This window comes from Sturnira hondurensis, unplaced genomic scaffold (assembly GCF_014824575.4).
Source record: "Sturnira hondurensis isolate 20B ecotype Veracruz unplaced genomic scaffold, ASM1482457v3 Scaffold0013063, whole genome shotgun sequence".
Taxonomy (NCBI): Eukaryota; Metazoa; Chordata; class Mammalia; order Chiroptera; family Phyllostomidae; genus Sturnira; species Sturnira hondurensis.
Window position 1 is genome coordinate 3,038,214 of NW_028085694.1, and position 23,261 is coordinate 3,061,474.

The 23,261-nt window shown below is 36.8% G+C and overlaps 1 protein-coding gene across 3 annotated transcripts in view; it reads left to right on the top strand.

The window, feature by feature from the left end:
• ZNHIT6 (zinc finger HIT-type containing 6) overlaps positions 1-21,924 on the top strand; it is a 63,151-nt gene extending 41,227 nt beyond the window's left edge. Inside the window, exons 7-11 of one of the 3 annotated variants that reach the window (XR_005068651.1) lie at positions 298-378; positions 1,797-1,874; positions 14,681-14,805; positions 19,420-19,534; positions 21,378-21,924. Coding sequence is in view for 2 of the 3 variants with exons in the window: in XM_037060935.1 (XP_036916830.1) it covers positions 298-378; positions 1,797-1,874; positions 14,681-14,805; positions 19,420-19,460 (325 nt within the window). In the remaining variant the exon portion in view is untranslated. Of the gene's footprint in view, positions 1-297; positions 379-1,796; positions 1,875-14,680; positions 14,806-19,419 lie in introns of all 3 variants that reach the window. The other 2 variants (XM_037060935.1, XM_037060936.1) reach the window with 2 other exon arrangements.
• The last annotated feature ends 1,337 nt before the right edge of the window (positions 21,925-23,261 follow it).

Sequence of the window (23,261 nt, forward strand, 5' to 3'; positions counted from 1 at the left end):
TTCTTTTCATCTTTGAGCACAGGTGTGTGTTAAAAGAAACTTCACATTTTTATAATTAATTTATGGGGAGCCTCTCAAAATAACATTTTTGAGACTTTGTTAAATGGGTCCAAGAAGTCTTTTTGAGCTATTTTTCTGAGTAATTTTTGCTTAACAAACCATTATATCTTGCCAAGATTATAATAAAAGGTCTGTGTTCAGTTACTTAAAAAACCACAAGATTTAGTGATTCTAGGTTAATACCTTCAGTAGAAAATTATAATAAGTTTTGGTTTTGTTTTCTTCTTTGTTGGGAAGAGTACCAGATGATAAAACTATTAATGAAATTTTAAGATCATACATTGACCCAGAAAAATCTGATCCTGTAATTCGTCAAAGGTATGTTTTTAAAATCTTGTCACTTTCTGAAATTATTTCAAATGTGGAGGTATTTGTTATGTGCACATTTATTATGAGTGACTATTAGAATGTGTTGTGTCAATGCCATTTACTTTATGCCCCATTTCGTTGGTTTTTACTCAAGGCTTTGTCAGTCAGAGATAGATAATGTGTTTGGATAGTAATTAACAGGAGTTCGTACTTAGTCTGCTGTGTTGCAGATACTCTTTGAAGCAGATAATAATGTATTAATTCATAATCCTCACATTAGCCTATTCAATTAGATTGCTGGTATTATACCCATTTCACAGAAGGGGATACTGAGCCATAAAGAGGTTAAGTTATTTCATGTAGCTGATAGGCAGGATGTAAACCCCAGCAGTCTGGAGTCAGCATCTACACTCTTAACCCCGAAACTGAACTGCCTTTCAAGTTGAACCAAAAACTGAAAATTAGGAGTTTCCAAGTAACTGTTACAGACAGGAAATCCTGTTTCAGCCAAGTCTTCATAAAATTAAGAAAGATATACTCTGTCTCCTGTCCAGAAACACAGCATGGACAGAAATAATTAACATAGCCCAGTGGAAAGAGTCAGTAATGAATGTCTAGGTTAGAGTAGCTAGCTCTTTTCCTTATGAGCTATGTGATCAGGAGCAAGTTACTTAACTTCTGGGCCTCGTTTTTTTCCATTAATAAAATGAGAAAGATAATAATCTACTAGATACAGTTGTTAGGAAGCTTAAAAAATAGCACATATAAAGTTCCTAGTACAGAGTGTAGCACACAGGCAGTGCTTTAAAAGGAACTGTTGTTGGAGGATAAATCACTAGTGTTCCTGGGCAGGAACCCAGTTGACTTTCTTCTTACCACATGGTACCTGCTTGGGATATGAATGCTTGGTTTAGTTCCAGAGTAACCTGGTGTTTAAAACTTACACTCTGTGGATTCTAAAATGACTGATTTAGTTTAAGTTAAGTCTTATCATCTACTTTTGATAAAAGGTAGTGTCCAAACTGAATGAGATCCGTGTCACAGATGGAACAGTGTCTCGGGGTGGGTATAATAATTGAGTTTCATTCCGATTACCAATAATCCCGTTTTACCATTGGTCATATATTTGGCAGTAAAACAAAATACCTGCCACTAAGTAGAATACATTTTAAAATAAAATGAAATAGCAAGATTAATTTACTGAAATAATTATTTTTTAATTTAAGTTACTTAATTATACAGAGAGAAGAGAGGTAATTTTTTAAAATTCAGATCCTTCATCAGAATATATCTTTAAACCTTTGTCTATGCTTGTATACATAAATTTTAACTCATAAATTTTTACTCATAAATGACCCTCCATGGATGCTATTTTGATATATATTAAACATCAATTCTGCTTTTTCAATGTGACATTTTTATTTCAGGTTGAAAGCCTACATTCGCTCTCAGACTGGGGTCCAAATTTTAATGAAGGTTGAAAATATGCAACAAAATTTAGTAAGGTAAAATTGCTCCCACACTATTTCTTTAAATATTTTATAATTCTGTAATATAATTAAGTAACTTGATTAGCTTAAGTAGCTAGTTATACAAATTATCTAACTGTAAATAAAGCCTAGGCTTTAAAAAATGACTTTAAAATTAAAATTTTAAAATAATCACCATTATAAGATGAATTCGGTTGAAAAATCACCCTGGTTGGAATATTTTAAAATAATATCATGTGCAGCTGAAAGTTGCATTTTAACTTATTTCAATAAATATTCTCTGCAACAGAGTCCCAGTGTTCAAGCTGTTTCTGAAAATACAAAAATTCTTATGACCAACTGATTATTACATATATTGCAGTGGAAAGAACACTGCATACAGATGTGAAGGGAGCCAGGTTCTGACAGACGGAGGGTTCAGTCAAGTCCTCAGCATCACTGGGCTCTGTTCCTTCTTGAATGGAATGAAGTAGACGACACTGAATGGTCTCTCAGAGTCCCTGCAGAGTCTGCTGAAGGGCCAGTATGTGTCAGCATACTGACTTGCAAAATACTGATCTTTTAAGGCTCCTAATGCTTTTCCCATTCCTATTGTTTAATTAACAACACTGATATACCCGGTTCAAACTAGATCTGGCTGGTCCTGTCTACAATTCAATCTGCTGGTATGGCTTAGAGGTTTGAGAGTCCAAGCTGTGAAAGCAGAGCTGCATTTGAATCCCAGCTCTGCCTGCTGCCAGTTGTGATGTAAATTATATAACTTCACTTGCCTTAGTTTTCTCATGTCTAACATGAGGGTGATAATATTGTCATGAGAGATTAAATTAACTCATTCTGCACATGGTAAGTGCATGCTTTTATAACTACTACTACTACTATAGATAAATAGATTCTTAGAGAAGGTCTACACATAAGATTATTAAGATTTTATAAGTAAGAATGGATCTAAATGTGAAATCTTGACCACTTCTCTTACCAACATATCTCAAATACTCCTAGCTTTATATCATTGTGCATGGTTCATTGATGATGAAGAATTCAAGTTTTCTATCACATAGTCCTCTTCTTAGGCTCAATAGTTCAGTATGTTTACTTGCAGTTCATTGCTTAACTTCACTTCTTCCCCTAAAAGATTGGGGGTCCCAAATAAGAGAAGAATAGAAAATTCTGTGTTTTCTGCAAAGATAGTTATCCAGAGTTACATTCGTGTTAACCAAAATCAATTATTTTTGAAATCGGTAATCACTTATGTTTAACAAAATCCTAAAGTGAATTCCATATAATTCATGTTTAAACAAAATAATTTGCATTGCTCCCTTAGAGTTTACCTTTGGCCAATCATTAATGTTTTTCTTCTTTTATTATCTGCATTTCCCCTTCCAAATTTAGTTCCTTTCTTGCTTTGCACCATATTTTATCTACTTAGTTCATGTAAATGTTACTCATTTTTCACACCATGGTGCATAACTGATGAGTATATTATGGCTTCAGTCTCATAAGTCTGCTAAAAGAACATTGTCTGAAGGTTTTTATGAAAAGTTAAATGGCTTTTGGATAGTTGTCTCATCTCCACTTCCCTAGGCCAGGGGACTAACATGTTTTCCCAGTCTTCTGACAACCTGGCAGCACGTGCAACCGTTCTAGCACTTCAGCACCTTTCTGAGCATTTGCCAAGGCTTGTCAGAGGCTGCTGGTGTGGGGACAGCATACAAATGGCTCCAGAAGGAATGGAAGGGAGACAGTGTAAGTGCTATCCATCTCAGTTGAGAAAGTTCTTATTCTTAAATGCTTGTAGGAGAGTAAAAGTGCTTGCCTCGTCATTTCCTTTGTGGACACTTATCTGACCCTGAATAATTACAAATAATAGCCACAGGCTACTGATTTAATGGCTATATGGGCGGGATTATTTATTTTATTTTTTTAAGTTAGTAGGTATGTATTTTAAACACCAGCTTGCTTTTATAGAATTAAATACAAATATCTATTTTTGGCATCAACTTCAGCACATTCCCCTTATTTACTTCTAATCAGCCATATAATTAAACTTCTTTACCAAAGTTAAGGAAAGTAACCTATGTCATTTTGGTACAGTTGCTAAGAACAAAAGGTTTTTGGGGTGTTTTTGTTTGTTGTAGCTTTGTTTGTTTCATTTTTATTTCCTTCATTAACCTGAAAGGAAAGGTTTGTTATATTTCTTTCCATAGTAAATCAAGGGAAATTGGACTGTGTCCAATGAAGAAATGTGTCAGCTTACTAAGCCAGTTGAACTTGAATCTTTCTTCTCCCAAAATTCAAGGAAACTGAAATTGTATGTGATAAAGGGTAAATGTAGGGTACTGGGTATTTGTAGTATACTAGGACACTTAAAGTGATGGCATCACTTTAAGGCAACAGTAATGTCAGAAATCCTTACTGGGGTAGCTTTTATCCTGAGGTGGACCCACACTGGGGAAAGGTGGATCCTTTCATTCCCAGATAAGTCAGCCTCAAGGTACAGTTCTCTTAATTTCTACAAAACTTCCCTGTATTATATTTTTAATAAAGTTAGATGTTTATTAAACATCTAATCCATTACATTTAGAAATAGATTTTTATTGTATTTTTAATTAAAGATTTTAAAACCATAATGTTTTCCAAATAATACATTCATAGGTAAGTTAGGATGAGCACTTATATTTGATTGTACGCTTAATTACATTATACCATAAAGGAAAGTACATTCAGAGAACATCTAAGTAAGATTATTATAGGTTATAAAATACGAGGTTTCTAATTTAAGATAAGCATGTAAAAGGGAAGATTTATTTCCTGAAAAGTGCTTAGAAAGCAAAAACAAGTAGTTTCCTTGTGGTTGTTTGATTTTAAATGAACAATTTAGGATGTTCAGTAATTTCAGAGTGAAATCTTTTTATCAAATACTTGATGCTTCCAATTTGACTGGTTGTTTTGTCCGTTTTTTGAGGGTTTATAACAATTGTTTTATGATATACCCGATCAACTAGAGCAGTCTTAAATGTTTCCCAGGATTTAACTTTTCCATGCACAACTTTTATTGGTAGATTTGGGCGACCATGAATACCTGTCTAACCCTAAGAAATTTGCCGTTGACCTATTTACACAAGGTTTGAATTTACATCTTCTTATAAAAGCTAATATGGCTTCTTAAGTAAAATCATGTATTTCATGTATTCATTCAGCAAACACTTAGTGAGTATCCAGTGTGGTGCAGGTATTGTTCTAAACATTAGGGTGGTATTGGCCAGTAAGGGAAACATTCTTGCTTCTGCGGCACTTACATTCCCAGTGGAGGAGGATTCACATAAGGTGCTTGTGTTAGCCAGGCCACACTTGCCCTCTTGTCACATCATTTCTTACCAGCTTTCTAATCTCAGAGCAACAGTGGTTTTGAATCAGAAAAGCCTGTACTGGGAATGCTAGGCCCACACAGCTGCTGTTATTACTGACGGATGCATTCAGAATACTCTCAGGTTTGCTACTTGTCCATGCAATTTTAATTTTTCAAATCTATTAAATTTTAGGTCTCTGTTATATTTTGACTTATTAATGGAATCATTTATTTCCATGAAGAAGTTCAGATACATTGTCTACTCTGTGTTTACCTTCCTGCTTTGATATTTATATAAAATCCAGGTTTTGATAAGGATATACTTTAAGCTTTTGTAGGATGATTTTTTGTGTGTGCAAATTTACTCAGAGACCATTAATTAAGCACATTTAATTTTCCATGTATATAAATAAAAACTGGAGTTTATACAAGAATGAATAGGCTACAGTTCTGCTGCAGGAAAAACAGACATGAAGCCAAGGTGACTGGAGTTTCTGGCATGGACCTGCTTTCTGACAGATGGACCTGCTTTCTGGACAGGTTTGGGGCTTGTTGAGTTTCAAGTAGAAGTGGCATCATTTTCAGAAACATTTTCCCAAAAAATGGCCTTTTCATACTAATACTTTATTATTAGGATTTCCTCAGAGTGAAATGATATCTTTCCGGTAAGAAATAGTAATATAATTTTTTCAGAATATATAATCTATGGAAAAGTAGGTCTCATTTTTAAAAATTCCAGAATAGGCTTAGTAGACCCCAAAAGTTTCACCATGGCAAGCACTAAATTTATTGAATTACTGCTTCTCAAAACTAACCCAAATTATGCAGTGTTCAAAATAACCTTCTTGCTTTTATTCAAAAACCTGCATCAAAGAAGATTCTCTGTCAAGTGTAGTTATTCTCTAAATTTGATAGGCCTTGGAAAGTTACTAAGCCTCTGTTTTCCTATCTGATAGTGGGGATAAAGAGAGAAATGCTGTCGCTTGGTTGTGAAGATAACTTTGAGATAATGCCTGTTGGCTGCTTAGCACAGTGCTTGGCACATAGTAAATCACTCTCAGTAAATGTGTATTGCTCTTGTATTATGAAGTGCAACATTCAAGTCAACATCCTGCTGAATTGACCCTGAATATAAGAGTTTTTATTGTTGTTTTAATCTTAGAGATTATTCCCTTAGATGAAGGAGGAAATGTTTAAAACAAAAAGTTCCATATGGCTGGCAGTTGACTATATTATGTATTTTTTTAAAAAATAACTTCTTTCAGCCAAGTACTTCCTTACATTTTGGGGACAGTATTTGTCATAAATCATGAGCCTAATTCCTGGTAAGAATGACATTTCCCTGCTAGAGGTACTAAATTATCTTTAGGATATAAAGTCTTATTACCGATACTAGTTTGGCAAGTTACTCTTCAGAAACACTTTCACCTATTACGTTGAATGTTTACAGGCTAGCTGATGAGTAGTTACTCTTTCCATCATTATACTGATGAGGAAAATTGAGTACCCTTGGGAGTCACAGCTCAAAAGGACCAGTGATAGGACTGGAACCCAGGCCTTCTGGATTTAAAAGTAATTGAGCTTACAGTGAGGATGAGAAAAGACTGAACAAGGAGCATCTAGAACAAGGAAGAGCCTTACAAGGCCCTTTTTAAGGCATGTTTTAAAATGTATAGCTGGTCATTATTTTATCACACTCTAAAATTTTCATAGAGTATTACAGCTCGACTGGGATCCTTTACTGGTGCAGTTCTACCTGTGGGACTTTCTGAACAGAGGCACGTGTCTGCACCAAACCGCTGATGAATGGTGCTCCGTGTCAAGCGTGTATAGTCTTTGTCTGCGTGGATACATTGAACTCCCAAAACAAAGTGCAGCAAACTGTTCATTTAATTCCTGTATTTAAATATGAAAACTAAAAGATAAGAAAAATTTTATTTTGACAAGATCTTTTTCTAGTGTGACTTGGGCAGTATGAGTTACAGAAATTGTCACACAGTATTATTTGGAGAAATTTTAAATAATACCTTTGTTTTCTGAACAGAAGAGTTAAAATTGTCTGTTCCTGTGCTAAGTTTGGTTTTATATATTTTAGTTTGAGGTTATGTATCTTTTTTCTCCTCTTCTGGATCTTCATTAACAATGTGGTTTCTTAGTTTTAGTTTGGCTTTGAAAAACCATTTTGTTTGCTTAATCAGTTCTTTCTACTCATAAAATTAGTTTAGTTCTTTCTCTTTATTTAGATTTTATTTATCTATTTTTAGAAAGAAAGGAAGGGGGGAGAGAGAGAAACACTGATGTGTGTGAGAAGTATATCGATCGGTTGCCTCTCATGTGCCCCCAGCTGGGGACCTGGCTGCAACCCAGGCCTGTGCCCTGGCTGGGAATCACATTGGCAACCTTTTGGTTCACAGGCCAACATTCAATCCACTGAGCCACACCAGCCAGGGCTTAAAATAAATGTAGTACTTTTAAGTTTGTATTATTTTAAAGGAATTTGGAAAGGGTGAATCTGAAACACTTAGTTTATAACTAATTCAGGAATCTTACTGAATTTCATTTATGTGAGGATGAACCATACTTTAAAAACCTTTAGTTACCAGATAGCAATAAACTGATGTATACCAGGGTTAATTTTTTTAAAACAGCAAAGGTTCAACTTTGTACACTTGGAATCAGTTAGTTGCACTTTTAACCCAGAAACTTACATTGAAAAATAAATATGACTACTAAGAATATAGGTTTTGTGCTACCTTTGCAGATATATATATCAAACTTGTGGAATTTTAGAGCTTGAGCTATCTCGGTGTTCGCCTCATCCAGTGACCTTATTGTATAGTGGAAAAGTCTGTAACCTGGGGGCTGCTATTATAATGTTAAAGTCAGAGGATATTTCAATTTAGTTTTAGTATTTTTAGGGGATTGAAAGAGAAATGATCTCTAAGGGGTGTCAGTGATGAGATGGCAAATAAAGTGGCCTGTGACATTTTTTTCTTCTAATTTTCTGTTTCCTTTTTTAAAAAATCCCAATTTGCTAATAAAGTACAGAGAAAGAAGTTCGGGAACATGGCTAGTTTCTTTGAAAGTTAGTAGCAGAGCCAAGATTAAAAGCATATCCTTGAGTATCAAGACACCGTTTATTTGTATGACGTCAGTCACTGCAGCACCTGTTTAGCCTCCTGAGCCTGCTGACCTGCCCGCACCCCTGTGCAGCTGCCTGGAGCAGGGTCAGCCAGCAAGTCTGTATGGGAGAGCAAGTGAAATAACAAGAGGGTCCCTAAGGGTCAGAGACGAGACAAATGTTGGTGTCTTAATTCTTGCAAACCTAAGTAGTTTGTCTTAGGGTAGCAGGGCCATTCTTCTAATGGGAACAGCATAGTTTTTGAAAATTTCAAAAAGATGCAGCTGTCTCTTAGGGTTCAGTGACTTGATGGCTTGCAAAGGAACTGAAGCCTAAATGTTTGGGGCAGTGCCAAGCTGGACTGTGCAGTTTCCCTCACGATAATAGAAGCTTTGATGTAAACATGATATAAAATAATGGTTTGAAGGTTGTGCTTAATGTTGCAAAGCTACATTTAAAATACAAAATGCATAAAACGATAATTGTGTATTTCAGCATTTATATACAAAGTACCATTCTTTGTTATAGAAGCAGTTCAATGACTTTGTCCTAAGCTAAAAGTTTCTGTAAGAATGTGTTGTTACCATAGTTAAATACAAATTTAAAACAGCATTCATGGCTTAAGTCAGTGATTTTCAACTTGTTCGTCTTATGGCACACATAAACTACTTACTAAAATTTTGTGGTACACCAAAAAATATATTGCCAGTATGACCCAAAAATACGTGTCATTTTAATTCATTCACACTGGGTGGCTGTTGTGTTGGCTGTTGTCATTTTTTTATTTGATAACCTAAGGGAAAAAGAGGTCCGTGGCCCTGACTAAATACTCAGGTACTGCTTGTTTTAAAAATTCTCATGGCACAGCAGTTGAAAATCATCATAGTAGAAAAATCAAAGAAACTCCCAATTTCTGCTGAAAGATTATCTAGTGCAGCTTGACCTCTTTAATGAACAGACTGGAAAGCTGAGGCCTGGAAGCTTGCTGACACAATAGTGATATCTCTGTGATTAGCACTTCGAGACATTTTAGATTAAACACTGAAGAAAGTTCATTAGTTCTAATCAAAACCACACAACATGCCAGATTTCTTTTTCATTTGAATAAGATATTTTTTAAATAATTCATTACAAATTTTTGTAAATATTTGCAGTGTAAGTACTTTGTGCAGTGCCTGGTTGGCACATATATAACTTATTACCTGGTAATGTTTAAGTATCTCCGAATGTTCCTGTGCGGGGAACCTATAAAATTTGGCTCTGGTTACCATGTGGCTGTTGAAGAAGGGTTTTTTCTTGGGTTTTTTTTTTTTCCCCAATTGCTCCAGCTTTGGGAATCTACAGAAACCTAAAAAATATTAAATACTATAAAAAGAAATAAAATGCCGAAAACATTAAGTTAACACTGAAAATTATTTACAAAAGAAATGAATTAAGTAGAAAAACATTTCCTTATTTGGGAAATTTCTCCTAATAGAAGCTTGATGATTTAGTTAAAATGCACAGAGGATGTTACTGCAAGTGTTTATAGGATCGCACTGGAAAAGTTTCTGTTTGAGAATTCAAGTCTTGTTTCCTCCTAAGAAAAATTTAGTTACATCCATTTTATATTTTATTTTGTAAGTTAATGTCGTACTTTGATTCTAATCCAATCTCATTTTTTTCTTTGGTATATTTACTGTTAACTTTTTTAATGATGCTTATTTCAAAGGGAAATAATGTTTAAAGGATGTTAAACATTTAATCCTTGGATGCTGGAACCACTTAAATATTGTAAGCACATCTGTATTACGTTACACAGGGAAAAGAATGTATGCGTTCTGTGGCCTATGGGCACAGGGTGGCTGGTTTAGGAAAACCGAATATTTTGCATTTCAAGTTTCTTTTCAACACAAAAAATATTCTGTGATTCTAAAATGAAGAATTTAACTCCAGAGGTGGGGTGTGCAGTCAGGCAAGCATAAGGAAAGTTTTGGCTTTACATTTGCTCTCTCACTCGTCGCCTTCTTAGTTGGAAATTAGTTCTTTATAGTAGGCTTGACTTTGCATTTTAAGTACTTCAGTTTTCCCTTACGTGGCACAAACTTAGAACACAAAGAAATCACTACACCAGTTCTTAGTAAGTGTGCTACTGCTGAGTTACGGAGTAAATAATTTGTTACTAATTAACAAATACCCAAGTTTGAGAAGGATTTGCTCTTAAGACAAAATTACAGCAGACTCGGGTGTATCCCAGCGGTAACCTCACTCTTGGTCTCTTGTGTTCCACTGTGCTTTTTTGAGTGGGAGGGGAAAGTGTTGAATTACAGCTCTCAGGCTGGGTATCCCTTGGGATTTTTGTTGTGCGTGTGAGTATCATCTATCACTGGTGGAGATATGAAGAAAATTTAGAGAACATCTGCACTACGTTGGTGAACATGTTCTCTTTTTCCTCTTTGACGTGACATGATATTAACATGCCAACACATTCCCATATGCCACTCCCAGTAAGCTAGCTGAAATACCATGCCTTTTTCTCCTAGTCCAGAAGCAGGCAAGGGAGAATGTTAGTGAAATGCATCTTTAATCAACTCAGCTTTTTTTAAGTAATGACACAAGAATTTCATACCTTAAGGAATATAAGTACCTAACTACCTGTGACACACTGGACAGCTGTGTCAGGATACCATGACTGATAAACTCCATATTTCTAAAAATTGGTGCTTTTGACTCATTCAGGAACTCAGATCTGGTTTTTTTTTTATTTTTAAATAAAGTAAGGCCATATTTAATTAGAAAGAACTTTTTACCAAAGTATTTTTTAGCCAGGTCTTTTACTGACATAATACTACAGATTATTTATCATGGAATAGTGTTCTTTTTTTAATTCTTAGGTATTATTTTATCCAAGAAAATTTTATGACACATTAAAGACAGATATGTAAAAGTCTTTATTCCTTACTTTGTATGAAAATGAATGATTTATTTTAGAGTTTTCCTAATGTGAGTAAGATACGCTTTTTTTGAGTTTGCTACTGTTTTTTGTTTTTTAGATTCCACATATAAGATTCCACATATGGTACTTGTCTTTCTCTGACTGACTTATTTCACTTAGCATAATGCCCTCTAGATTTATCCATGTTGTCTCAGATGATAAGATTTCATTGTTTTTTATGGCTGAGTAATATTATATATATATATATCACATCTTTATTTATCTGATGGACGCTTAGTTTGCTTCTTTTTAATTTGAATTATATTTTATTATTTATGATATTACAATTGTCCCAATTTTCCCTTTTTGGTCCCCCTTCACCCAGCCCCTTCTGCCTCATGCAATCCCCACACCATTGTCCATGTCCATGGGTCATGCATATATATTCTTTGGCTACTATATTCCCTATGCTGTATTTTACATCCCCGTGACTATTCTGTAAAAGACAGTTTGTACTTCTTAATCTCTACACCCTTTTCACCCATCTGCCTGAACCCATTCCCATCTGGCAACCATCAAAACGTTCTCTGTATCTGTCATTTTGTTTCTGTTCTGCTTGTTTATTAGTTTCAGTTATTGATATATGTGTATTTGTTACCATTTTATTGTTCATATTTTTAAACTTCTTGTTAAAGAAGACCCTTTTTTAACATTTCATAAAATACTGATTTAGTTGTGATAATTTATTTTGCTTTTTCTTGTCTGGGAAGTTCTTATCTGCCCTTTCATTCTAAGTGATAGCTTTGCTGAGTAATCTTTGTTGTAGCTCCATGCTTTTATCACTTTGAATATTTCTTGCTAATCTTTTCTAGCCTGCAAAGTTTCTTTTGGGAAATCAAATCCCATTTTTATGGGATCTCCTTGTGGATAACTAACTACTTTTCTCTTGCTGCTTTTAACATTTTTTGTCTTTAACCTTTGACATTTTAATTAAGATGTGTCTTGGTAGGGCCTCTTTGGGTTCATCTTGCTTGGGACTCTGCACTTCCTGGACCTGTATATCTTTTTCCTTCACCAAGTTAGAGAATTTTTCTGTCATTTCTTCAAATACGTTTTCAATTTCTTGCTCTCTCTTTTCTTCTGGCTCCCCTGTGATGTAGATGTTGGTATGCTTGAAGTTGTCTCAGAGGCCCCTTATACTATCCTCATTTTGGGGGGATTCTTTTCTTTCTGCTGTTCTAATTGGATGTTTTTGTTTCCTTATAGTTCAAATCACTGATTTGATTTTTGGTTTCATCCACTCTACTCTTGATTCCCTGTAAATCCTTCATTTCCTTCATTTCTAACTGATTCTTTTTTATGATTTCCATGTCCTTTATTTTTTTATTTTTTAATATTTGCTTTCCTCCATAACATTTTTTAAGATTATTTCTAGATAGAGGGGAAGGGAGGAAGAGAGGGAGAAAGAGAGGGAGAGCAACATCAATATGTGAGATATACATAGATCATTTGCCTCTCACATGCCCCCAATTTGGGACCTGGCCTGCAACCCAGGTGTGTGCTCTGACTGGGAATCGAACCGTAAACTTTTTGGTCTACAGGCCAGCACCCAATCCACTGAACCACATAAGGCAGGGTTCCATGTCCTTTTTTGTTCTGTTGAAGTTCTCTCTGAATTCATCTACCCTTCCCCTAAGTTCATTGAGCATCCTCATAACCAGTATTTTGAACTCTGCATCTAGTAGATTGTCTCCATTTTATTTAGTTCTTTGTCTGAAATGTTGCTTTGCTTTTTCATTTGGACCAAGTTTCTTTGTCTCCTCATTTTGTCAGTCTCCCTGTATTTGTTTCTATATATCAGATAAACTCTCTGCTACAACTCCCTGGCTTGGAAGAGTGGCATAATGTAGTAAGTGTCCTGTGGGGTCCAGTGGCACAGCCTCCCCTATCACCCAACCAGGATACTGAAGGTTCACCTACCATGTGGGCAGTGTATGACCTCCTCTTTTAGTTGATCCTTGACCGCTGTTGGCAGGTCAGTTTGAGAAATTTATCCAGGCTGATCAGCTGCAAGGACTGGCTGTGAGCTCTGACTGCCAACCTTGATCACTGTGGATAATCAAGTGTGCAGAAGCCCATTTCTCAAAGTAGGACTTACTTCAGCAGAGCTCTGTTACCCATTGAGTCCCTACCTCTGAGTGCGTCACTTGTCAAGGCAGTTGGGTGGTGGTGCTCCAGTGTGGTCTGTAAGCTGACCAGAGTGCATAGGCTCTGGGGCCTCTGGGAGGTGCAGGCCAAGGTCAGCCACCACTGGTGTTCTGTCTTGGGCTTCTCAGCATAAGCTACAAGTGATCTGCAGATGGCTCCTACTTGTGCTGGGCTTAGAGGTGCCCAGAAGAGACCAAGTTGTGAACCATGGCCAGCTGCTGCTTGTGCCAGGCCTAAAGCCACTTAACAAGAGATACAGGGCTTGCTAAGGCCAGATGCTGCTTGTTTATGAGAATTTAAGAGAATCAGAAGCCTGAGCCAAGACAAACCATTTGTATGGAAAAGCCACTGGAAACAGCTTGGGTGGGCCCAAAATTTGGATGGGGTAGAGCATCAAGGAGTCCCCAGCATGGGGCAGACACTGTGAGCCAGGTTGATGGAGTCTCAAGTGTGATGACCATCTGCCTGCTCTGTGAGGGGAGGGCCAGCACTTCTGTCTGAGGGATAGCTGCCCCCTAGCTCTCACCCTAATGCCAAACACTTCATTTCCTCCCCAGCACTAGAGCTCAGAGGGAATGAGTCCAAGTAAGTCCATGCACAGGCCCTTTAAGAGGAACTGCCTGGGACTCTACAAGTTTCTATCTACCACAGCCTCAATCCCCACTGGTTTTTACAGGCAGAGTTATGGCGACTTCTCTTCCTGGCACTGGAATCCTGGGCTGGGAGGTTTTAGTATGGGGCCAGGACTCCTCACCTCCAGAGATATATCCCTTCCGATTTTTATCCACCACATGTGGGTATGGGATCAGCGCAGTCCACATCTCTGCCCTTCCTACCAGTCTCGATGTGGTTTATTCTTTAATTGCATAGTCGTAGGACTTCCATTCAGCTCAATATCTGGCAGTTCTGAATAATGGTTGTTGTATAGTTTAGTTGTAATTTTGATGTCGTTGTGTGAGGACACGAGCTGTGTTTTTTCTGCACAGCCATCTTGAACGGAAGTCAAAAGCGAGAAGTTTCTTGGTAGGCTTTTTCTATAGCTTTAGAACCTCTATAAAAATCGCTCTTTTACCTGTTTTTTTAGAAGTATTAAACTTATGTCATAAGAAAATAACTACTGAAATAGAGTTATCACCATTTAAAATTTTTTGTGTGTATGAAACTGATACATTTCATTTATGAGTAATTTTTAACACTAAGACCATTTTCTTGTTTTACTTTTATGTTGTAAGGTATTATGAGCTGGATCCTCACAAAAGTCTCCTTGACAATTTGAGGAACAAAGTGATTATTGAATACCCAACATTACATGTGGTATTAAAAGAATCCAGTAATGACATGCAAGTTCTTTACCAGGGTAAGTATAAATTTATTCCTGCAATGCTCAGAATAACTGTAGTGAAACTGAAGCAATTAGAGCTGTCTGTACTTCTTTATGTATGTATTTTCTCACTAGATTGACACTTACCTGAATTTACTCTGTAGCTTTAGTACCATAAACAACCAAATGAATGAGCTGCTGCCTCTGTCTGGTTTGGGCACATGTGAGCTTATATTATCATTTTGAAATAACTAAGTCAGTTTAAGTGAATGTCTGGCTATAAAAGGATACTCTCTGCCTTATTGGAGTTATATGTGTTTTTGTCTTCTTTTAAGCCAATAGTCTTTAAGCATCAGTCTGTCACGATCAAATAAATTTAACTCCTGAGTTAAAACCCCCTTTTTTTAAAAAAAGATTCCTAAAATGAGGGATTGCAAAAACATTTTTAGTATCCTACCATATAAAAAGAGAAATGTGCCCTGGCTGGTGTAGCTCAGTGGACTGAGCGTGGGCTTGCGAACCACACGATCGTGGTTCGATCCCCAGTTGGGGCACATGCCTGGGTTGCAGGCCAGTTCCCAGCAGGAGACTTACAAGAGGCAACCATACATTGATATTTCTCTCCTTCTCTCTTTCCCTTCCCCTCTAAAGATAAATAAATAAAATATTTTTAAAAGAGAGAGAAATGTTACCAGGAACAGCATGTTTGAAGTTGGGCTGCCATTTAGAACAATGTGCCATGGAGTTAAGTGCCATTGCCTTGACTCTTTATATCCTTTTATTTTCAAACCCATTGTTTTTATGTTCTGATTTTTTGTTTCCTTGCCTATATTCCTTGGCATTTTTGTGAATCTTTAAAAGTAGATATTTTCGCTCTGGCTGGTGTAGCTCAGNCCCAGCAGGAGACTTACAAGAGGCAACCATACATTGATATTTCTCTCCTTCTCTCTTTCCCTTCCCCTCTAAAGATAAATAAATAAAATATTTTTAAAAGAGAGAGAAATGTTACCAGGAACAGCATGTTTGAAGTTGGGCTGCCATTTAGAACAATGTGCCATGGAGTTAAGTGCCATTGCCTTGACTCTTTATCTCCTTTTATTTTCAAACCCATTGTTTTTATGTTCTGATTTTTTGTTTCCTTGCCTATATTCCTTGGCATTTTTGTGAATCTTTAAAAGTAGATATTTTCGCCCTGGCTGGTGTAGCTCAGTGGATTGAGCGCGGGCCTGCGAACCAGAGTATCGCGGTTCGATTCCCAGTCAGGGCACATGCCTGGGTTGCAGGCCAGTTCCCAGTTCCCGGCAGGGACACATGAGAGGCAACCATACATTGATATTTCTCTCCCTCTCTCCTTCCTTCCCCTCTAAAGGTAAATAAATAAAATTTAAAGATATATATATTTTTAAAAAAAGTAGATATTTTCCTCTTTGGTGAATAGTGGGTTTGGAAGGAAGTATAGAACTGGAAGTGGTATATGTAAAAGTTCAGTGTATAAAATGACTTATCCTTATTTGCAAATAGTGATTGAAGTAATAAGATCATTGTGTTTGTGAATGCAGATTCTAGGGGATGAAGAAAATCCAGAAGTTACTTTTAGAAAGGTGGAAAGTTTGCTTACCTTAACGCAAAACCATTAGATACCACTTTGGCTGAGAGTTATTAGGCGCAGGAAGGTTTCATTGTAATAAGCTCCAGAGGACCATAAAATCCTTGGATTGGATTCACCTTTATTTTTTAAGATAATACTACTTGAAATATGTGGTTTGGGCTTTATTATTATGCAGCATTGTAGACTGTAACAGGCAGTAACCTTTGTTGCAAGATGTTCTATGTTTATGTATATAATAGCATTGTTTTTCTTCGCAAAAGTTAATAGGAGAAAAATTTTTTCCCAGGTGGCCAAATTTTGTCAGTGCCACAATTTGAAAGTAGATATTTAATGAGCAAATGTGAAGTTTCTAATAATCAATTGTGGATTTCTGAATTTTGACGTCAATTCTTGGCTTTATATTTTTCACAGTTTGATCAAGAATATTCTGTTTTCTCAAATTAAATTAGAAATTTTAGTTTTAAATGACCAGTTTCAGTTTTTTTCAAGCTGTATAAAAATCTTACTTTTCTCTTAATATAATTCACATAGCCTTCACTCTAAATGTTGGTTTCAGGGAGAGTTGTTGAGTAATGTGGGTTACAAGCCAGGGCAAACACTGTCTGTGTAAATAAACACAGCACACACAGCTCCTCTTTCACCTTGTTTAGGAATGCACATTGAAGTAAGGCTTCCTGTAATGAAGCAAAAAGAAAAGGCTGCTTTTGTAGTGTACTTGGAACCTTCTTAAGTAAATTTGCTAATTTTTGGTAGGTATATGATGTTCAACTTATTTACAGGAAGCACAAGTGACTTGTGCTCTCGGCACAGGATCGTTCAGGACTGCTGGGGCAGAGAACTAAAGGGGATCAGACAGGATTTGAAGGGCAACACCCGTGTTGTCACGTCCTCCGTACACGTACCTTAAAAATAATGCCAGGTCTTCCTGTACATGCATTTCTTTGTGTAAGCACTTTGAGGTGTCTTTTTTTTTTAATTGTACCTTTTCACAACCATTGGATGTTCTGCAGGGTGGTCCCTTAATGCAGAAGGAAGTTATATAAGAACAGGACATTTTCTTTGGAAAGCCTTGAAATTCTTTCTCTCTCCAGAGCCAGAATGTTGGATTTTAATCTTAAGTTCATAGCACAAGGTGTCTCTCTTCTCGTTTTGGAAAAATGTGTTTCTGGGCTGGGATTCAGTAGTTTTCACAGTTGATGGTTGTTATAATGTTTGTTATGATTATAGATTGCCGTAATTTACTTTTTCCAAAGTCTGCCTGTATTGATGGGCAGTAGATAAGTTTTGTTTCTTTGTTTGCTTTTTAAGGAATGAAAAAAGTTGACTATAAAAGATTAAGCAGTTAAGGTAGCCCACTAGACTGGAAATGTGGTGTGCTATCCACCCATCTCGTATTGGTCCTGTGCAAAGTGATCAGAATAGTGTTACGTGCTTCCTGGGTTCTTATTTGCCAAAATTAATTAGTAGATCAAATAACTCAAAAGCATGCTGCATTTCAGTCTTGGGGGGAAGAATGGAGCTCTATGAAAAAAAGAAAACTGGGCAACTTCAGTGTTAAAGAAAGGGAAAAGTCTTCTGCAAACTGCAATGCCAAATAACACAAAGCCCCATTCATTTAAAAATAATAGCACAATAATATTTCTCTGTTGTTCTAAGATAACTCGGAATTAGAAAATGCCGCTGCCTTTGAGGAGGAATCCAACCCAAAATTTATTATTTGAATTGGAAAAAAAAATACCAAGGCATAACAGCTACTCACATGTCGGTCTCATTGGACCAAGGGGTCCTTTCATCTCTTCTGCCTCCCTCTCTCCTCCTTTATCTCTCCCCCCTTTTTCTTCCTTTTTCAGCGTTTGTGTGAGGTGATGGGTGGGGGGATGGGGATAGACCTTAGGTACAGGAACACAAATGTAAACTTTACAGTGCAGTAGGTGCTATTTTAGAGCTTGCATCGGGTGCTGAGAAAGTCAGAAGAGAAAACAACTAACTTGTAATATCATAAAGACACTTGGAGGACTCTGCTAGAGTTTATAAAATTCCACAGGGATTGGGAGCTATTTCAAGCCCTTTCTCATAAAAAGAATTCAGTAAACACCACTTTGGTTGCTGGTACAATCTTAAATCTAGGTACTATCAGCAAACCCCAAAGAACTTGGCAATTGGAATGTGATGCAAGATCCAGGCTTATGATTTCCAGCACCAGGTCTCATTAGCTTTGGGCCCTTGAGCATTCACTCTGCCTTTTTGAGCTTTATTTTTCTTATCTACACAGTGGAGATCAATGGCTATAAGTGTCAAGCAACATCTGCATTTAACCTTAATTTTCCTAGTGTTTTTGTACATTATTCCCTCTTAGCTGCACTATACAATGAAATAAATACAGCACTCACTCTGGTTCCCATTTTGCAAATTTAAAAAACAGCAACTGAAAGATAGAGTGACTTGCAGTTATATTGATTCAGCAAACAGGCTACACTAGGGGAGTGTTCTACGGAGGAAAGGCCCAGTCTCTATTCTCAAGGAACTCTGTTTAGTGAGTCATCGTAGACTTGCTTGCTCTCGTCAGGGCAGTTCTCTTAAGGAAACTGCATTTCTGCTCTAAGTCTTCTTTCCTGTCAAAGGACAGAGGTGACCATTAGCTAGTCTTCTGTTAGCCCACATTCACTGAATGTATATTGACTCTCAATTTTAAGTTTAAAAAAACACATGGAAAAATTTATTCCAACCACACTTGGCCAGTCTCTGTGATAATAGTGATCTATTCAGTGGTGCAAGTATGGGATCATAACCACACTGGAGCGACCATTCCCAAGTCTTCCACACAGTCAGGAAGGATGTTACCTCACAAATATAATTGCCACTTTCAGACATCATTTCTGTATTTATTATGGCCAGAACCATATATCCTGGCTGCCTGGGACATGACATGGTTTGTCTGTGCTTGTGAGCAATGCTGTGGGTAGGAGAGAAGAGGAAAAACAGAACAGGCTAAACAAAAACTGTATAAACACTTGACTGTATGTTTTGTTTTGTTTCTTCAGTGAAAAGTGAATCTACCAAGAACACTAGCAGTCAAACCTGAATGCTTCTGGGGGAAGAAAATGCCCAGACTTCAGAAGACTATGCATTGACCAGCTGTTGGGGAATTGTCAGTGGGTGGGTGCAATTTTTTGTTTTTCTGAAAAGCAATTAAATGACCTAAAAAAATTTTAAAGATGTATTTTCTAACCTCTTGCATTCACTTACAAAGTCCTTATTCCTAATAACAACCCCTCTTTTGCACCTGATTGGCATAGTGCTTATTTTAATTAGACTCTGGCTTTTAGTGTACTGAATTGTGTGGGATGAAAACTTTTCTGTCTTGATGCAAACCAAATCCGAGGATTACCTGTGTCAGTCACAAAGATGTGAAAAGGCTGTGACACACCACCTCACCCTCAGTTGCCCATTCTTGCCTTTGGGACTTTCGTGCAACTTACCCTCTTGAAATGACTGAATGGGTCCTTTATATTTGGGTAGCACCTGGTACGATGTCCTGTGCAAAGGCTGAATCAGTGCAGTTTGCTACTATTTCTTATATTTGGTTCGGAAAATCAGCAGCTCCAAACTGTTGTTTGATCCATCCACGCTCACAGAGCTGGTCACACTTGTCACATAACGAGCTGCGTCTAACTGTAAATTCTGTACCTTTTATCCTGTTTCCACCCATTCTTGTCACTATGCCACAGGGGTGTTGTGGTGACCAGTTTCATGCTGTGCTTTGAAACACCTAGCAATAATTAAAAGAAACACTCAGACTCTTTAGTGTTGTTGGAATATACATGCGTATTTATGATATACCTGGCTTAATTTATACCTTATGGCAGCTCTGTATACATTATGATCTCACATATTAAAATTAAATGTTCCTGGTTTTATTGGAATTTATACAGTTATGAAATTGCAACATGACTATAAAAAGGATTACTACATCTGTGTTGCATCTGTATACTTAATGGTTAAGAAAACAAAGATAAAATTGGACATGAGTGAGATTCATTTTTGGTGTATAATTGGAATAAGTTTAGACCTAAAGCAAGCGAGAAGCTTTAATTAAAGAGACTTAGAAAGATTAGAAGTATGAAAACATAATGAGAAGATGAGTCTAGGAGAAACTTGTAGAACACAAATACATATAACTTGAGGTAGAAATTGGAGAAGAGAAGCTAAAGACAGTAATGCCACAAAGACCCTTGTGTAAAAGTGACAGTGGAAATGGGATTCATGGGGAATAAGGCCTTGCCATCTGAAATATGTGCACGCCCTCAAGCAGCCTCAGGAACCTTCTCCCTCACACAGTAAAAAATTTGTGTAGAATTGTGTCATTCTACAATATTACTGGGGAGACAACTAAATGGCATTTCACGAGATTCGTATTTAATCTAAAAGGGAAATTTGTCTTTTTGAAACAGACAAGAAAGAGGATGAACTGAATCAAAAGTGTATCAATAGATAAATAGAATTGTTATTGGGAAAAGTGGGGTAAAGTACACAAGTGAACATGTGATCTGAATATCAGAGCAGAAAGGAATTTCCTGACAATGAAATCTGTTATGATGTAGTCTCATTTCCAAGAAAAGTGTTGAGTTCCATCCCTTCTAGAATTTAAATAGAAAACTGGACAAAGACCAAAGAACTTATCCTGTGCTTTTCCCCTGCCAAGAAGGAAAAAGAAAGGGAAAAAACATCTAAATAATCTAATAATGCATCTTTGCCATCTCTATTGCCTAGAATTCTATTAGACTTTTCAATTAGAGGCTATCCCTTAGGAAAGAATTTAACTAGCACAGTTCCCTTAAACATAACTATCAGCTCGTTTGAGTAACATGCATGTTTACTCCCTCAGGACTTACCATAAACATGTGTTTCAGTGAATAACCATGTCAACTGCATGGAAGGGGTGAAATTGGAGTAATTTATTGAGAGCCGTGCTAGTAAGACCCAATTCCTTTTTCTTTAGAGACCTTCTCCATTTTGGATTCTTGACAAATTCTGATGCATAAACAAATTCCCTGACCAATGTTAAGTGCAGCGCCTGAAATTTGTTCATGACTCACATTTTTAAAGGAGAAACGCTTCACCTGGCCTCCTTTATTTATTAAACAATGATTTCAAAGACAAGGTGGTCCTTTCAGAATTGTTAATTATTACATATGGGATTAATAGCCATAAATTATAGTAAACAAAGCTTGCACCTGTTCATATTATAAATATAAATTAAAGAGGATTACTATCATTTAAGCCTGTAATTTAAATATAACTTAGATATAATTTAAATTTAACTATATAATTTAAATATAAAAATACTTAAGAATCTAAAGTGTAGCTGAGCTGATTTGTTTCTCTGAAGCAAGTGGTGGGTTCAGGTTTCACGGTGCAGAGTAAAATGGTAAACATGTACCTGTGATGCCAAAAAACGTCCTTTGTACATTTTGTGTGATTTGATTGACATATACAAGTGTGTTGTAACTGATTTCATGTTAGTCATTAAATTTTTAGATAATTTTTATTGTATTTTTCCCCTTACCATTTATCCCCCTCTACCCTCTTTCACTCCCGCCCGTGCCTCTCCCCACTGCAGTCTCCGCACCATTGTCCGTGTCTGTGAGTTCTTTTTCTTTTTTTCACTCAGTCCTTCCAGTCCTCGACTCCCCCTGGCCAGAGCTGTCAGCCAGCTCTCTATCAATGAGTGTTTCTCTATTTTGTTTGTTAGTTCAGTTTGTTCATTAGATTCCACATATGAGTGAAATCATATGGTATTTGTCTTTCTCTGACTGGCTATTTCAGTTAGCATAATGTTCTCCAGGTCCATCCATGTTGTTGCAAAGGGTAAAATGTTCTTCTTTGTTACAGCCAAGCAGTATTCCATTGTGTAAACGTCCCACAGTTGTTTTATCCACTCATCTACTGATGGACACTTGGGCTGCTTAAACAAGGATACCAGTTTGCTTTTATTTAATCATACACTACTGCATTAAAATGTGTTTATTTTCAGGTAGATACTGTGCACTTTTGATTATTAGCCAATTGTGTCTCCATTTGCAAGTAACAGAAACTAAATTCAAACTAGTGCCAGCCTGAGGGCAGTTCGTTGGTTCATATACAAGGAAGTCCATGCGCGACCAGGCCCACAGAACCAATCCTTCCATCTCTTACACTTGCCTCTGATTTTTTCTTCCCAGATTGGTTTTCTTGTCTAAGTACACTTTCTTTGGGGATGCTCTTTTTGGGGTGGGAGACAGATGGTAGATGATGTCATCATAACCAGAGTGTGATGGCAAGTTATATAAAATTGGGGGAAAACTTTGATTTTGCTCAGATTGGGTCACATTTCATCCCTGAGCTGATCAGGAGAGGAGTTTCCCCCAAGGAAAGGGAATAATTACCAGGAAAAGGAATCAAACAGGGTGCAAGGGAGGAAAGGTGGCCACTGAGACCAAAAAGTAATGGATGTCCACAGCAGGCTGTTTGGATTTGAGTAGCAAGAGGTTTCTGATTGGAAGTTATGTAAAGAGTGAAATTCAGAATTAACCTACACACCCTCATTGGCTTTAACTGGAGATTTTCATTCCTACTTGATGCCATTACTGCTTTCAGTTGCCACTGTGGGCTTTTAGAAACTGCTTTCCATTTGTGTTTGACATTATGTTGCTCCCGGTTTGATCAGATGCACGTAGCACCCATCCATTCCCATCACAGATTTGGAAACTTGCAGTTTCACCAACATTAGAGAAATACTGATTTTGAAATCAAGATCGTACTAAGGGAAATGCTTCAAAAATGCTTTAAAGACAACTTAAGTAAAAATCTGGGAATCTGTACACCATTACAACATATTTTATCT